Source organism: Geotrypetes seraphini, chromosome 11 (assembly GCF_902459505.1).
Source record: "Geotrypetes seraphini chromosome 11, aGeoSer1.1, whole genome shotgun sequence".
Classification (NCBI taxonomy): domain Eukaryota; kingdom Metazoa; phylum Chordata; class Amphibia; order Gymnophiona; family Dermophiidae; genus Geotrypetes; species Geotrypetes seraphini.
Window position 1 is genome coordinate 109,759,583 of NC_047094.1, and position 17,705 is coordinate 109,777,287.

Sequence of the window (17,705 nt, forward strand, 5' to 3'; positions counted from 1 at the left end):
TGCGTTTCTACAAAAAGTCTTCTTCAGGGGTCCCTTTATAGGACTCCCAGGGACCCCTGAAGAAGACTTTTGGTCGAAATGCGGACCGTGTTGGGTCCTGTATCCCTAGCGGACTAGGTCCTTTAAGGCTCTTATGTGGATGATTTACTTTTATGTGGATGGAATTATTTTATGTGGATGATTTCAGTGTACCTTTGGAACTTTGACACTTTCTAATAAAGTCCATTTAGGAACATCGTCACTCCAGAGTTTTTTTTGGTTTTCTCTGAAAAATAAAACACAGGCAGCATAGACCCTGAAGAACGTGCTTCAGGCTGCCATACACTCCAGGAAATAACATTCACCGTAACATTAAGGGCCTGTTTTACAAAGCCGCACAGCAATAGCCCCGAAGCCCTTTAAATCTCTATGGGCTTCGGGGCCGCTAGCATGGCTTTGTAAAACAGGCCCTAAGATATTTATTCAAACCTATTCCAATAAATACCTAAATATTGCTCTTGATCTGATTAAACTAGCGGAAAAAAAAAAAATCCACTTTTAAAAAATTTGCACTATTATTGCTTTCCTAATCTAGGAACCAAAAAAAGAAAAAAAAGTTATACTAAATTTGAGGCAGTGCCATGGAGGACATGGGAGACACTATGTGCTAGTCAGATGCCCAGGCTTGCTGGGAAAAGTGTTTTTCGTTTTGTTAAAACAAAATAAATAAAATGCATGGGCTCCAACTGAGAAACTTGGAGACAGAATGCAATGAAGTGCAGAGGAATAGCACAAAGCTAACTGAAGACACAGGTGACTTCAGTCTCTCGTCTCTAGGCTCAGTTATCCACCAAAGACCGCAGCACGGCTTCATTCATCATGGCTTCCTCATCAGCATCATAGTCCTGAAAAGAAGACCACAGCTTGAAACACATACGGAGAGCTACAATTTTTGTTTGTGCTCAGGTACAAAAGCCAGTGTAGTAGTGTACAGTATACAGTGGAACCTTGGTTTACAAGCATAATTCGTTCCAGAAGCATGCTCGTAAACCAAAATACTCCTATATCAAAGCGAGTTTCCCCATAGGAAATAATGGAAACTCGTTTTGATACGTTCCCACCCCCACCCCCGTTCGCAAAGCTCCCCCCCCCCACCCGACCAACTTTAACTCACCCCCCGTCTGGCACCGGCACGAGAACCGGCATTACTCCCCCCCCCCCGCTAGAACAGGGACCCCCCGCCCGCCCAACTTTAACTACCCCCCCCCCCCCCGTCCGGCACCGGCACGCAGCCCACAGGACGTGCCGGTGCCGCTTGAAGATCTTCCTGCCTCTGCCGGCTTTGAGCATGCATCTGCGCATGCTCAAACCCTTCTAATTCTCCCTCTTGCCGAGATTCTCCGGGTGCCGATTCGAGCGGGGGGGGGGCTTTGCAAGCGGGGGGAGAGTGATGCTGGTTCTCGGGGTGGGTGCTCGCAAATCAAGTCAAAACTCGGTTTGCGAGACAAGTTTTGCGAGAATGTTTTCCTCGTCTTGCAAAACACTCGAAAACTGAGGTTTGAATGTTCATTAAAGATTATCTTCCAAAATCCATCATCAGTTAAAAAGCATTTGCAGCTTCTTGTTGCAGCTTCTTGTTAGTATCCTAGTCAAGAACACCGGGGAGGGGGGGAATTATTGTGATGGAGCAACTGCTGTCATTTGAAGCAACTGAGGACAGAGATTCGAGTGTAAATCGCTTCAGGTTTCAATGAAAAAGGTTTTAGTTTATTCATTAAAAACTAAAGTTAAAAAAAATAAATCAGGCTGGGGGGGAGCCAAATATTGTGTATTGTGATAGGGTAACTGCTATCATTTGAGGCAACCGAGGACAGAAAGATCAGAGTGTAAATCGCTTCAAGTTTCAATGTAAAAGGTTTTTAGTTTGTTAATTAAAAACTAGTTTAAAAAAAAAAATCAAATCCAGTTGTTGGCAACTATAGCTATAGAGGGGAAGTTTTCTACCTGCAATGCAGTCATTAAATGTATTTGCATATTCAGAGCTTATTTGCTAAACCTCACCCTCGCCAAAGGAAATCTCATGTGATGTGGTACCTGTTTATCAGCCTTCAAAATAGTCCCCCCACTCTGGAATACACTCCCAGAAAGGCTTTATGTAATGCAAGAGACTATTTCTACTCCAGGAAGAAGCAACTATCTAGTCATACTCACAAGGACCAACACCACATATTGACTTGCTTATCCACTCCTACCCTATGCTGGGATCATTTTCCTACCCTTTTTCTAACTTCATCTGCAATCTTTCCTTAGTCACCCTAATTTCTATCTAACTCCTATTATTCCATCTTCTGTCCATATGTTCCACCTGCATTTAAACTCTGTGCCATTTTTTTGGGCCCAAATATCTCGGCTTATATTCAAATATATACGGTAATTGGAGGGCGGCCCCCCTATACTTTGGCGAGCTAGGAGGCCAAAGAAGCCAATGGATCTTGCAAGAGAAAATGTATTTTCATAAAAGTGTGGGAACCATACTTATGAATCGTATCCCCAAAAGGGTGGTTTATTGTGTAATACGTTGTGAAGGGGAGAAGGGTAAGCTTTGGGGGGGTTTGGTACATTAATCCAGGGGGTAGTTTTCCAGTTGGTATGGAGTTTGGGGAGGGGAGTTGGCCTCCTACTTATGGTGGGTATTCAGTTGTTTGATAAATGGACATTGTAAGATTCCTACAGGGTGGGGGGGAGAGTTGTAATTTCATTGTAAAACTGGATGACCTGAGCTGTTTCATGATATGTTTTCATTGTTGTATGGCTGTGTATTCATCAATAAAAATTGTTGACACTAAAAGACCACAACTCCTGCCTGCAGCCTATCAGCAACAACATTCAAAGCCATAAAACTGATGCTCGCTCACTCATTTTGGAGAAGGGAACATTTTAGGTAAGGGGTGTCAGACTCATGTCTATGTCAGGCTGAACTGGAAAAAACAAACCAATCCACAAAACAATAAACCACATATTTTAAGTAGGTAAGCTACATAAAATCTTTTTTTATTTTACTTTAAAATGTATAGAACATTTTCTAAAAAGTTCATGTATGTTCAATTACTTTATGTGGTCCTTTTCTTTTTGGAGGGGGAGCAATGATGGGCGCTGGGGAGGAAGGGAGAGGGACCAAGTATAGGGAAAGAAAGCACAGTTACTTACCGTAACAGTTGTTATCCAGGGACAGCAGGCAGCTATTCTCACTAGAGGGTGACGTGATCCAATGGAGCCCCGATGCGGACGCCTCACAAGCAGACTTGCTTGAAGGAAAACTCAAAGTTTCTAGTGCCTTCCCACCCAGCGTAGGGTGCGTCTCCTCAGTTCAGATAGCTAGCAGAGAAGCCAACCCAGGGGAGGTGGGAGGGATGTGAGAATAGCTGCCTGCTGTCCCTGGATAACAACTGTTACGGTAAGTAACATTGCTTTATGCCAGGACAAGCAGGCAGGTATTCTCACTAGTGGGTGACCTCCAAGCTAACCACAGTGGGATGGTGGGAGTGTTGGCAACTTAGGAGAATAAATTTTGCAATACTGTTTGGCCAAACTATCCATCCCATCTGGAGAAAGTATCCTGACAATAATGAGAAGTAAAGGTATGAACCGAGGACCAAGTGGCAGCTTTACAAATTTCCTCAATAGGTGTAGATCTGAGGAAAGTCACAGAAGCTGCCATTGCTATGACCTTATGGGCTGTGACTTTACTGTGAAGGGGTAATCCAGCCTAGGCATAGCAGAAAGAGATACAAGCCGCCATCCAGTTGGAGATGGTATGCTTAGAGATAGGACGTCCCAATTTGTTCGGATCAAAGGAGATGAAAAGTTGAGGAGCAGTTCTGTGCTGTTTGGTGCGTTCCAGATAGAAAGCCAAAGCACGCTTACAGTCCAGAGTATGAAGAGCTGATTCTCCAGAATGAGAATGAGGTTTTGGAAAAAACACTGGAAGAACAATGGATTGATTGATATGAAATTCCGAGACAACTTTAGGAAGGAATTTTGGATGAGTGCAAAGAACCACCTTGTCATGATGGAACACTGTAAAAGGTGGATCCACAACCAAAGCTTGAAGCTCACTAACTCAAGAAGTGAGGCCAATGAGAAACACAACTTTCCAAGTGAGATACTTCAGATGAGCCTTGTCAATAGGTTCAAATGGAAGTTTCATAAGCTAAGAAAGAACAAGATTGAGGTCCCAAACCACTGGAGGCGGTTTGAGAGGAGGAATAACATGGAAAAGTCCTTTCATAAATCTGGAAACCACAAGAGGAGAGGTTTCCCTTGAAGCGGCTGATGGAAAGCAGCAATTGCACTCAGATGGACTCGTATCGATGTAGACTTGAGGCCAGAATGAGAAAGGTGCAAAAGATAGTCCAAAACTGAAGACAAGGAGGAATGTTGAGGCTCCTGATGATGAGAAAAACACCAAGTAGAAAATCTAGTCCATTTCTGGGTATAGCATTGTCTAGTAGCAGGCTTCCGTGAAGCTTCCAAAACATCCCTCACAGCTTGCGAAAACTGGAGAGGAGTTATGTTGAGAGGAACCAAGCTGTCAGGTGGAGAGACTGAAGGTTGGGATGAAGCAGAGATCCCTGATGCTGTGTAAGCAGCGATGGAAACACTGGTAGAAGGAAGGGCTCCCTGCTGCTGAGTTGAAGTAGGAAGGGAGTACCAAGGTTGCCTGGGCCACCGAGGAGCAATCAGAATCATGGTGGCATGGTCGGACTTCAGCTTGACCAGAATCTTTTGAATGAGAGGAAATGGAGGAAACGCATACAGAAAGCGATTCGTCCAGTCCAGCAGAAAAGCTCCGCCTCGAGGCGATGAGGAGAGTAGATCCTGGAGCAGGACTGAGGCAGTTTGAAGTTGTGGGGGGCTGCAAAGAGGTCTATCTGAGGCGTTCCCCACAGACAGAAAATGTGATGAAGGAGCGTGGAATGGAGAGTCCACTCGTGAGGCTGCAGAAGACGACTCAAGTTGTCCGCTAAGGCATTGTCCACCCCCTGAATGTAGACAGCTTTGAGTAAGGTATTGTGGCAAATTGCCCAATCCTAAACTTTCAGAGTTTCCTGACAGAGGGAGGCCGATCCCGTGCCTCCCTGCTTGTTGACATAATACATAGCGACTTGGTTGTCCGTGCGAATGAGGACTACACGGTCGTGAAGCAGATGCTGAAAAGCATTGAGAGCACTGAAAATCGCCCTGAGTTCCAAGTTTCAAGTTTATTTATTAATTTGATGAATCGCTTATGCATAGTTTACTAAACGAATTACGAATTATATAAACATGTTAAAAAACATACATATAATATTAAGTAAAACAGGGTAAAAAACAGATTCATAAACAAATTTAACAGAAATACAAAAAGGATAAAAGGGAAAAGTTACATCGTTAATGTTTTTAAAAAAGGAGAGAACATTCAGGGAGAAAACATAAGGAGGGATGACTTAACTACACTGCCTAAATTATGTTTATTTTAGAGACTAAAGGCATCCTTAAAAAGATAGGTTTTTAGTTTATTTTTAAAATGACTGAGTTCTTTTTCATCTCTTATGTATTGTGATAGGGAGTTCCAAGTTTGAGGGGCCACTATAGAAAACATGTCATGACGTCTAGTACCTACAACTTTTAAAGAAGGAACTTCCAATAATCCTTGCGCTAAAGATCGAAGAGTGCATGTTGAGTTATGCGGGATGAGCATCCGATTTATAAATAATGGTTCACTCGTTGAAAGAGTTTTGAATACTAAAAGCAAAATTTTATAAGTAATTCAATGGCTAATGGGGAGCCAATGTGATTCAATCAAAAAAGGAGTTACATGGTCATATATTTTACCTTTATGTAAAAGTTTGACGGCGATATTTTGAATTATCTGTAAACGTTTCTTTTCTTTTTGCGTTGTGTTGATTAGTAACGAGTTGCAGTAGTCGAGCTTTGTTATAACCAGCGAGTGAATTAGAATATTTAAAGATTTGGGCTCCAAAAATTTGGAGATTGAACGAATCATACGCAAACGATAGAGGCAAGATTTAACTGTGTTACCTATATGTTCTTGATAAGAAAGATTTTCATCACTAATAACCCCAGGAGATTGATGTGGCACTGGCGATCCGTACTGGTCCAATAGCCTTGAAGTACGGAGACCATCCAGATGAGCCCCCCAAGCGTAAGTCGAAGAGTCGGTCGTGAGCACCTTCTGATGGGGGTGTGTGTGTGAAAAAGTAAGCCTCTGGATAGATTGGAAGAGAGCATCCACCAGCAAAGAGACTGTGTCAGAGCAGGAGTGACCTGGATGTCGAGTCAGAGGGTCGGAAACCTGCGTCCATTGAGAGGCCAGGGTCCACTGAGGAATTCTGAGGTGAAGTCTGGCAAAAGGAGTCACGTGTACTGTAGAGGCCATGTGGCCCAGAAGAACCATCATATGTCTCGCCGAGATGGATGGGCGAGAGGACACTGAATGATAGAGACAGAGAAGAGCTTCCAGACGTTATGGAGGGAGGAATGCTCCGAGTTGTACAGTATCCAGAACAGCTCTGATGAAAGGAAGAGTCTAGGAGGGTTGCAGATGGGATTTTGGAAAGTTGATCTCGAACCCCCAGACTCTGCAGGAACCAGATAGTGCGCTGAGTCGCCAGGACGACTCCCTGAGACGTGGAATCCTTGATGAGCCAGTCGTCCAGGTAGGGGAACACCTGAAGACCATGATTCCTGAGCGCTGCGGCCACCACAACCAGACACTTGGTGAAGACTCTGGGTGATGATGCCAGGCCGAAAGGGAGCACTCGATATTGAAGATGAAGATGTCCCACCCGAAATCTGAGGTATTGACGGGAGGCCGGATGAATGGGAATGTGTGTGTAGGCCTCCTTGAGATCCAGAGAGCATAACCAGTCATTCTGCTCGATGAGGGGATATAGAGATGCCAGGGTCAGCATGCAAAACTTTTCTTTGACCAGAAATTTGTTGCGCACTCTGAGATCCAAAATAGGGCGCAGATCGCCTGTCTTCTTCGGAACAAGGAAATACCGGGAGTAAAAACCCTTGTTCTGTTGAGCCAAAGGAACCAGCTCGACAGCCCGGAGCTGCAGTAAAGCTTGAGCTTCCTGAAGAAGAAGGGCGGTCTTGGCAGAGGAGGAAGGATACTCTCTTGGAGGATGTTCCGGAGGAACTTGATGGAAATGAAGAGAGTATCCCTCCCTTATCATGGAAAGGACCCAGAGGTCGGAGGTGATAGTCGTCCATCGGTGGTAAAAATGATGGATACGACCTCCGATAGGGGGGAAAACGGGGAAAGGCAGAACGACTGACGTTATGCTTCGAGAGAGACAGTCAAAAAGGCTGAGGAGCCTTGAGGACAGCAGACGGCTGAGGCTTCTTTTGCTGCTTCTGTGGATGCTGCCTCTTAACAGGCTGATGGGTGGCAGGAGCCTGTTTAGGTGGGAAACGCCGCTGGTAAATCAAGGGCGGGCGTGAAGGACGAGGAGGAGCTGGCTTGGGTTTCGGACGGAGGGTAGATTGGAAAGACTTCTCATGGTCCGAAAGCTTCTTGGTTGCTGCCTCAATGGACTCATTAAAGAGGTCAGTACCAGCGCATGGGACATTAGCCAGCCTGTCCTGCAGATTGGGGTCCATGTCGATGGTCCGAAGCCACACCAGGCTTCGCATGGCCACCAAGCAAGCCGTAGCCCGAGCAGACAACTCAAAGGCATCGTATGAGGACTGCATCAGTTGCAACCGGAGTTGTGACAAAGAAGCCAGGACCTCCTGGTATTCGAAATGTGCTCGAGAATCCAAGTAGGGCATGAACTTGGGAAGTAATAAAATGAAAATTATAATTGAGAACTCTGGATGTCATCATAGAGTTCTGGTAAATACGCCTGTCAAACCTGTCCATCGTCTTGCCCTCCTTGCCAGGTGGAACAGTGGCATGTACCTGGGAGGGGTGAGACCGCTTCAATGAAGATTCCACCAAAAGGGATTGATGGGATAGCTGGGCCCCGTCAAACCCCTTATGAAGAACCATGTGGTACCTGGCATCCAACTTTCCCGGAGCAGCGGGGATGGAATATGGGGTCTCCAGACAGCAGACAAAGGTTTGATCCAGAAGCTTATGAAGAGGAAACTTGAGGGATTCAGCAGGAGGTTGAGGGAGAAGCATGGTCTCGAGATATTCCTTTGAAAATTTGGACCCAGTGTCCAGTTGGATGTCCAAATCAGCTGCCTTCTGATGGAGAAAGGAAGAGAAAGACAGCTGGTCAGCCAAAGCAGGGCCTCGAGAGGGGCTCGAGGACGTCGAGGCTTCTTGATCCAATGAGGACGGGGATCTAGACGGAGAAAGAGACCCCATTGTGTCCTCGAGATCTGGCAGTGGAGGAGGCAAAGTAGCCGGTGGGGAATACTGAAGAAACGGCTGCTTCCAATGAGGTGAGGCATGCCTGGATGAGTGCTTCGAAGAATGCCTCGATCGATGATTTGAGCTGTGCCTTGAAGCAGGCCTCGACAAACGAGGTGAATGTGTCTTCAATGAAGCCCCCAGAGAGTGGATAGGGCTGGAAGCGGTGGATCGAAGCAAAGGTGGTTGACTGGAAGAACCACAAGGCACTCGCAAAGACTCAAGCCCTTGCACCGAGTGGATAGGTTCCAATGGAGGCACTCGCAAAGAATCTACTCCTTGCCTCAAGTGAATCGGTTCCAATGGAGGCATGGGCAAAGACTCTGCTCCTTGCGATGCATGCATCGATGCCAGACCAGACACTCGCAGAGACTCTGCTCCCTGTAGAGAGGCGGCTCGACCTCGCGGGAGACCTCCGCGTGCCCAGGCTGGATTTGAGAGAGAAGCTTCGGCCCCATTGTGGTAAAGAACTGAATGAATTGCTTCTCAAGTAAGGTCTGGAACGAAGCCGGCAAGGATGGATCCGCATCTCCAACGGGCCCACCTGCACGGGCTTCGTGCTCCCTTGAGGCAGTGTGAGAGTGCTTGGACTTAGAAGCCTTGGGCACTTTGAGCACCACCGGAGGAAGGGGCTGCTGCGCTATCTGACCTGAAGAGACAGAGGAAGACACCGTAGCCTGCGTCGAAGACGGAGCCGGTACAAACGAGGCAGGTTTGATGAGGCTCGGAGTAGAAGATGTGGAAGCCTGGAGGGCCTCGGGAGAGGCCGATGGTGAAGCACCCTTCGATGCCGAAAGCTCCATTGAAGACTCCATGCTGTATAGCTGCTCTCACAAGATGCAACGACGCCTGAAAGCACGGGCTGTAAGTGTTGAGCAAGGCCAGCACAATTTCGGGAGGTGTTGAGGCCCGAGACACCGAAGACAGCGTCGATGAGGGTACATCAGTGAAATCGCGCGCTGGAACTTGGAACACTTTTTAAAACCGGTAGCATAGGCCGGAAAGCACAGTTACTTACCGTAACAGGTGTTATCCAGGGACAGCAGGCATATATTCTCACATGTGGGTGACGTCATCTACGGAGCCCCGATGCGGAAGCATTTTCAAGCAAACTTGATTGAAGATTTAAGTTTGCTCTGCTGCTCCACACATGCGTGCCTTCCTGCTCCACTAGGGGGTGCATCCCCTCGTGGTCTCCAGTTCACTTAACTAGCAAAGAAGCCAACCTCGGGGAGGTGGGCGGGTTGTGAGAATATATGCCTGCTGTCCCTGGATAACACCTGTTACGGTAAGTAACTGTGCTTTATCCCAGGACAAGCAGGCATGATATTCTCACATGTGGGTGACTTCCAAGCTAACCAAAAAGGGCGGAGGGAAGTTGGCAATTTAAGAAAATAGATTACGCAATACCGATTGGCCAAAACGGCCATCGCTCCTGGACAATGTATCCAGGCAGTAGTGGGAGGATGTGTGGGTTGGAGAGTGATAACTCTGTCACCCTCAGCGGTCCCGTACGAGGTGTAGGTGAACGGCCTTGTAGAGTGGGGGAACCCCGGGCCTTCTTAGAGGTACGGCGGTTCGAGGTTTCTGTCGGTTTAGCCCAACGTTTTGCCCTGTGGCGGTCTGTGGAGGGAGAGCGCCTCGGGTGACTCGGCGAGGAGTCCGAGGAGGATGAGATGCGGCGAAGTTTGCGCACTTTTCCCCGAGGTGGCTCGACGCGAGGCTCAGGCTGGTCTGGCACATGCGGGGTCGAGGTCGAGGCAGAGGCCGGTTGTAGATGGGCCATTGCAGCGGACAGCTCCGACGAGATCATTGCTCGGAGTAGGTCCTGGAAGACGGGCACGGACAGCATCGAAGGCATGTCCCCTGCCTCGGTGCACTCCATCGGGGGCGACCTCGTATCAGAGTATTCCCGTGTGGTGGAGGCACGGCCCGAAGGCTTGGAGGGCTTCGTCGGGGCTGTAAGCATGGGACTTCCGCCATGTGTCGCCGGTGTCCCCGAGGTTGGTTTCTTTGCTGGTACAGAACCTGAAGAGGGAAGAGGGGACTTACCCGGAGCCGAGGCTTTCTGTTGTCCCGAGGACTTCGGAGTCGAGTCTCGAGGCGATGCCGAGGTATTTGGGGCCGAGGTCAAGGCCGGGGCCGACCTCGAGGCCGAGGTAGAGGGTTGGTCTGGGGCGAAAAGATCCGCCATGCGGGCTTTCCTTCGACGGAGGGCCCGGTTCTGGAAAGTAGCGCACTGGGGGCAGGAGTCGGTTGGATGAGCGGCCCCCAGGCAGAGGATGCACCGGCGATGCGGGTCTGTGATGGAAAGAAGCCGCTCACACCGGGTGCACTTTTTAAAGCCGGTCAAAGGCCGGGACATAGAATCGAAAGTGGTCGCGGCTCGAGTAGCCACGCGGCCACGGGGACCCGGAAGCCTCCGGGTCGGTCAAATGAAGCAGGAATCAAGTTGAAGAAGAAAAAACTTTCGCGCACAGCGACTTAAACGATGAAAAAACAAGAAAAATTGCGGTGCTAGAAGGCAGTTGGGGCAGAGCCTGAAAAAACACGACTTCTAGGCTCAGCGGAAAATTTTGAACTGGAGACCACGAGGGGATGCACCCCCTAGTGGAGCAGGAAGGCACGCATGCGTGGAGCAGCAGAGCAAACTTAAATCTTCAATCAAGTTTGCTTGAAAATGCTTCCGCATCGGGGCTCCGTAGATGACGTCACCCACATGTGAGAATATCATGCCTGCTTGTCCTGGGATAAAAGCTCCACCACAAGATCAAAGCTGCGGGGCTGCGGCCACATGGCCTGCCCGGTCGAACGGACGGAAGAAATTTTATTTTTTTGAAAAACAATAAAACACGACGAAAATCAGCGATTGTGAGAAAATTAACCTAAAACTGCGGACTTAGAAGGCACAAGTGAAGGAACTTCGCGCAAAGAGTCGAAGACGGACTTCTCGGCTCCGCGGAAAAGTAAAAACTGAGGAAACGCACCCTACGCTGGGCGGGAAGGCACTCGCGCATACGCAGTGCGGGCGACTCGAAACTTCGAGTTTTCCTTCAAGCAAGTCTGCTTGTGAGGCGTCCACATCGGGGCTCCGTTGGATCACGTCACCCACTAGTGAGAATACCTGCCTGCTTGTCCTGGGATAATGGGGAACAAAGGAAACAGAAAATGGAATTAGGATAGGTGAGGGAGAAGAAAAGAGGAGATTTAGAATAAATAATCTTCTCAATAGCCCCTCTAGTTTCAATGTGTATTCTTTAAGGATACTGAAGAAAAACAAGCCACAATAACAACTGCAGTACTTAAAGCTCCAGGTGAGAGAATGTTACCATTCAGGTACACATTAACAAAGACACTAACACAACAAGAAATGAGTTCAACCAGACAGAGAAAGGTTAGCCACAATTACCAAACACCTTTCAAACTGCTCAAAATCACAACATTCCTTTATTCTGCATCTATGGCTTCATTTGTTTGCATAGAGCACACCATGCTCCATATCAAACTGCAAGTTGCCTTGCCAAGTGTTAAGAATCTTAACCTTAACTAACAAAAGGAGAAATTAGATCTTACCTGCTAATTTTCTTTCTTTTAAACTGCATTAAACTGTAGCCATAAAACTTGAATATATTAGAATATATTAGAATACTTTTTTATTTAAATAAAACCGATCTAAGCCTGTGCTACTGGGTAGGTGGGGAGATTCCACAGGCACTGAGGCCGTGGGAAAGGCCTGTGCTACAGAAAGAAGCCCTGGGCTCTTCTATTTCCCCCTTCAAGTCTCTTTCTGCCACTCTTCTGCTTACTAGTGATGGATAATACTCAGCTGTAAATCATGAAACACCAGGGCTACTGAAAAATACTCATATTAACTAGGTTGCAGGAATCTATCCCCCTTCCACAAATCACATTGGGGGATACGAGTAAACAAGGTTTCTCAGCAGGGAACACCTGGCTTGGCCTCCGCAAGTGCGGCGAAGCCATTTCTTATGTTCTTAATACTTACCTCCTCCGTCATGTGCCGATATCGCAAGTATGTTCTACACTGGCGAGATCGGCAACAAAAATGCTATATGAATTTATGAGGCAGAATGGTGAGATGAGAAGGGAAGGCTTCTGCTGCTCTTCTCAATATTGCCCCCAGAGTACTACAGCTAGCGGGGCTGGAGGATCCAGCTGCATTGCTTTGTCCAGAGGATCCTCCTGCATCTCAGCAAGGGGAAAAACAATTTTTTTATTGGGGGCGGGAAGAGGAGACAGCACAGGAATCAAGGCTTTATGTTTGACACCTCTGTTCTAAAGCAATACAAGAGATGAAACAATCTCTGCAGAAAATAAAACAAAACGTTGATTCTCACATACCACGAAAGTGTCGTAGGAAAAGCGGTGCCGTCTGTGAACATGCTCCATGAAGTTTGCACTCATGTAATTAGGATCCCCCCATGGCATTGCAGCACAGATTGGACAAACCTATAAAAAGAAAATGATTTTGGAATAACTGTACCAAGTGCTCCACTGAAAGCAAATATCTCTGTACCACCATAACAGAAATAAAAGGCCTATTAATTGTATTTATTTTCAAATACATTTTATTGAGCTCAGCAAAAACATCAAACAGGAAACAAACCAAGTACAAACAAGCTCAGCATTTTAGATGACAAAACCCATCCCCCACAGATCACGACACCCCCAATAAACCCCCCCCACCCCAACACAATCCTTCCTATAAATATCCCCCCCCCAGAGTCCTCCTTCCAAGTACAATACACCCATAGAAGAACAGAAAAGGAGCAGGCAAACCAGGTGCAACAAAATGAAACAGAATACAGGGATTCAACAGTTCAACAAGCGGCTTCGAGCCAGCGGGGTCATAGTGGTCCAAAATGGTTCCCAAGTGCGTTGAAAGGTACGGCCTGGGAGAGAAGAAAGGTCCAGCACATCCCTCCGTTCCCACATCAAGAGAGTTATCATCCGACATCACCAAAGAGAGTAATCTGGAGCAGCATCCTCAAGCCATTGCAGCAAAATACATTTCAGGGCCACTAGGACAGTCCATTTAAGGAAAGCAGCAGCTCCCTGTACACGAGGGAAATAATGAGGAACAGTTCCAAACAATAACAAAGGGGAGCGGCGAATGGTAATTTTCCAAATGCGCTCCACAAAGACAAAAACAGCATTCCAAAAAGCTTGAACATTAGGACAAGTACAAAACATGTGTCCCAAGCCCGCTTCTGGAACTTGGCATCGGAGACAGGCAGAAGTTTCACGAAGGCGGGATAAATAAGCCCTCTTTGGAGAGATATACAAACGGAAAACCAACTTATAGTGTTGTTCCCAAAAGGTGGTATATTTTCGAAAGGAAGGCAACCTACGGACAGCCTGCAAAAGCACATCATCCGGCAATTCTACAGCAAGGTCACGAGCCCAAGCATCCCGTAATTTGGAATGGTCAAACAAGGGGGACTCATCCTTCAAATGGCGATGATGGAATTTAAGGGGGACTGGAAGTTGGGAACCAATGGTGAAAGCCGTGGACAGCAGCTCTTGGCAAGAGGCTTGCAAAGAGCTAGAGGGTAAAGAAGAAATGTAATGGTGAATTTGCATATAAGCAAAATAATCAGTGGGAGGGAGACCAAATTCCTCTTGCAACTGTGCAAAAGGCTTAATTTTGCCATCATCATCAACCAAGTGAAATACATAGTGAATTCCCCTTGTTTCCCACCGAGCAAAGCTCGGTCCATCTATCCCAGGTAGGAAGGAGCTATTAAAGCGGATAGGCAGAAAGGGAGTTACAGATGCAGAAAGAGCATGGTATTTACAGACCCAGCGCCAAACCTTCCGCAAGGGATGGTGGAGCACCTTCACAGAGAGAGATTCAGGCACAAGAGAAGGAAGAGCATGAAGATATGCACTAAAGTGAGTAGAGCGAAAACAGAAGAGTTCCAAGGAAGTGTTAGTGAATGCTGAAGTACCCCTGAAAAGATCATTAATGTGGCGCATGCCACAACCAACAGTCAAATAACGAAGGTTCAATAAACCCAATCCACCCCTGTACCACGGAGCTGCGGCCCTTTTATAAGACAGACGAGGCCGCTTCCCAGTCCAATGAAATCTCTGAACCAAGCATTCCAGTCGTCTCTCATCCCGAGAGATCAAATAAAGAGGAAGGACCTGAAAAATGTATAGTCAACAGGGGACAATAAGCATGTTATAAAGATGCACCCGACCTAAGAGCGAAAAGGGCAGAGTTCCCCATAACTGTAATTTATTCTGAAGGGCCTGGAACAACGGTTCCATGTTCAAGCGATACAGACTAGACAAGTCTTGAGGAATAATGACCCCCCAAATATTTCAAAGTAGAGTCAGCCCAATGAAGAGGAAAGGCACCCCTCCACCTGGCACGTAACTCAGGTGGAAAAGGTAAGGCCAAGGACTTATCCAGATTAAGAGACAGACCAGAATAAAAGCCAAATTCAGAAATGAGGTCCAATGCCGTCGGTAAAGAATCTTCAGGCCTAGTGAGAATCAAAAACATATCATCTGCAAATGCCAAAATCTTTAACTCAATCCCATCAACGTGAATGCCCCGCACTGCCGCGAATCCCCGAAGAGTACACAGCAAAGATTCCAAAGTAAGAAGAAACAGCAAGGGGGAAAGGGGGCAGCCCTGCCGGGTTCCGCGAAGGATGGAGAAAGAATCCGTGTGGGTCCCGTTGACTAGAAGCGAAGCCCTAGGGTTAGAGCAGTGGTCTCAAACTCAAACCCTTTGCAGGGCCACATTTTCAAATTTGTAGATACATGGAGGGCTGCAGAAAAAACAGTTAATGTCTTATTAAAGAAATAACAATTTTGCATGAGGTAAAACTCTTTATAGTTTATAAATCTTTCCTTTTGGCTAAGTCTTAATAATAATATTGTAATTTATAGTTAAAGAGACATATGATCAAGAAACTGTTTTATTTTATTTTTGTGATTACGATAAACATACCGAGGGCCTCAAAATAGTACCTGGGGGGGCCGCATGTGGCCCCCGGGCCGCAAGTTTGAGACCACTGGGTTAGAGTAAAGAGAGTGTATAGCATCAAGGTAGAAATCGCCCAACCCAACATGTTCTAGGGTACGAAACAAGAAAGACCAATGGACACTATCAAAGGCCTTAGAAGCATCTAGACTGACAAACAGAGCTGGAATCTGGTGAGAATGACAATGGGCGAGTGCAAAAAGAACCTTACGGACATTACAAACTGATTGACGTCCCCGGACAAATCCGACCTCATCCTCATGAATAAGCGCAGGGAGATGCGGAGCAAGCCGATCAGCCAACATACGGTCAAAAAGCTTTAGATCCACGTTGATCAAGGAGATGGGACGATAGGATTCCGGGGAGTCAGCCACCTTACCAGGCTTCAACAATAAGGGCCTCGTTAGCATAACGCGGAAAAGAGCCTTGAGCAATAGCAGCATTAAAGTAAGTCAACAAAGGACCACACGATTAGAAGAAAGAAGTCGATAAAAGTCACCCGAAAAGCCATCTGGACCCGGGGCCCTATCAGAGTGGAGAGCTTTGATTGCAGATTCCAATTCAGCCACCCAAAATGGGCTATTAAGAGAAGACACTACTTCCTCTGGCAGGCGAGGAAGTCCAGAAGACTGAAGATAATCTGTCAATAATTCTGGAGAGACATCATCGGGAGTATCATATAACCAGCTAAAAAAGTCAAAAAGAACCCCGGAGATATCAGATGTATTGGTCACCACCCCACCACTCTGGGTCCGAAGAGATAAGATCGGTTTCCTACTAGTCTCAACTTTAACCATGCGGGCCATGAGGCGCCCAGGCTTGTTGAAAACGGTGTTTATGAAGCGCCATCCATCGTTGGGAATGAGAATGAAGTAGCGATTTTAAAGCCTCTTGGGTAGACAAATAACATTCTCGAGCTTCCCTCGATGGATTCAATTGAAATGACCGCTTAGCCACTCGTAAAGCCCGTTCCAAATTAATGATTCCTCCGTGAATACGCTTGTTCCGAGCACTCAGAAAAGAAATAATATGTCCCCGAATCACTGTCTTACCTGCCTCCCAAAACAAAATAGGATCATCCATGTGTGGAGCATTATTAGCAGAGTAATCCTCCCATTGGGCCTGCAAAAAGGTTTGAAACTCCTTGTCATGAGCAAGACAGAATGGGAACCGCCAAAATGGGGTCCGAAGATACGTGGCATCCAGTGAAATATCCACCCAAATTGGAGTATGGTCCAAAATATTCAGGGGGCTGATCTCGACCGACTGGACTGAAGGGAACAACATCGAAGACAGAAAAATATGGTCTATCCGGGACCAGGTACCATGGGCCCGAGAAAGATGCGTATAATCACGAACCTCAGGATGGAGAAGTCGCCAAGGGTCCACCACAGAAAGAGTATCACAAAAATCAGAGAGAAGGCGACCCTTAGCCCCCAAAGAGGCAAGAGAGGTTCCAGACTTATCTAAGTCAGAATGCAGTACCAAATTACCGGTAAAGTCCCCCAAAATGAGAAGTGGATCCCCAGAAAAACGAGAGCAAAGCTGAAGCAACCTTTGCAAAAAAGCCGATTCCCCCGAGTTAGGGCCGTAGACCACAAATAAAAGATAAGAACGAGCACCCAAGGTGAAGCGCAAAAGCAAAAATCTACCATCAACAGCCTTATCAAGAACTTGCACTCCAAGTGGCTAAGATTTGCAGACTAATACATCAATGCGGCCATGGCGGCCTGGAGAGGAAGCAAAATAAACCTCACCCACCCAGGAGCGGGCCAATTTAAGATGTTCCGCGACAGTCAGCAATATCCAAGTGATAACGCTGCAAAGCAGCTAATATTTTGGACCGCTTTATTGGTGACATAATGCCCCCAACATTCCAAGAGGTACTCAGGTCAGAAAAGTAAGATAGAAACAACTCAGAAAAGATAGAATAAAAATATGTAGACTACCCCGGGGGCCCAGCCACCCCCCAGAGCAGTAATGCCAAACCAGCAGGAAAACCTGAAAGAGAAAACAAGAGTAATGCAAATATGGAAAAAACAGAGTATACAGAATGGAGGACCCTCCACCCCCACAAACCCAACCCACCCCAACCCAAATACCACCCCCACCCACCCACCCCAAGCCCCCCAAAAACCCCAGAAACCCAACCACAAACGCACACTCCAGCCTACAGACTTGGAGTGCAGAGGAAGTCACGCAAGGATGTGAATAGGGCCCCCAGTCCCCCCCACCCCGCCCACCCCAAAGAGCTTAGCAAATCAATAACCCCGC

The 17,705-nt window shown here is 47.0% G+C and overlaps 1 protein-coding gene across 1 annotated transcript in view; it reads right to left on the bottom strand.

Moving 5' to 3' along the window:
• Positions 1 to 210: 210 nt before the first annotated feature.
• RNF114 (ring finger protein 114) overlaps positions 211 to 17,705 on the bottom strand; it is a 41,076-nt gene continuing 23,581 nt past the window's right edge. Inside the window, exons 5-6 of the mRNA XM_033914224.1 lie at positions 12,773 to 12,880; positions 211 to 884 (exon numbers count right to left, since the gene is read on the bottom strand). Of these exons, the coding sequence (XP_033770115.1) occupies positions 819 to 884; positions 12,773 to 12,880 (174 nt within the window). The 3' untranslated portion in view covers positions 211 to 818. The remainder of the gene's footprint in view (positions 885 to 12,772; positions 12,881 to 17,705) is intronic.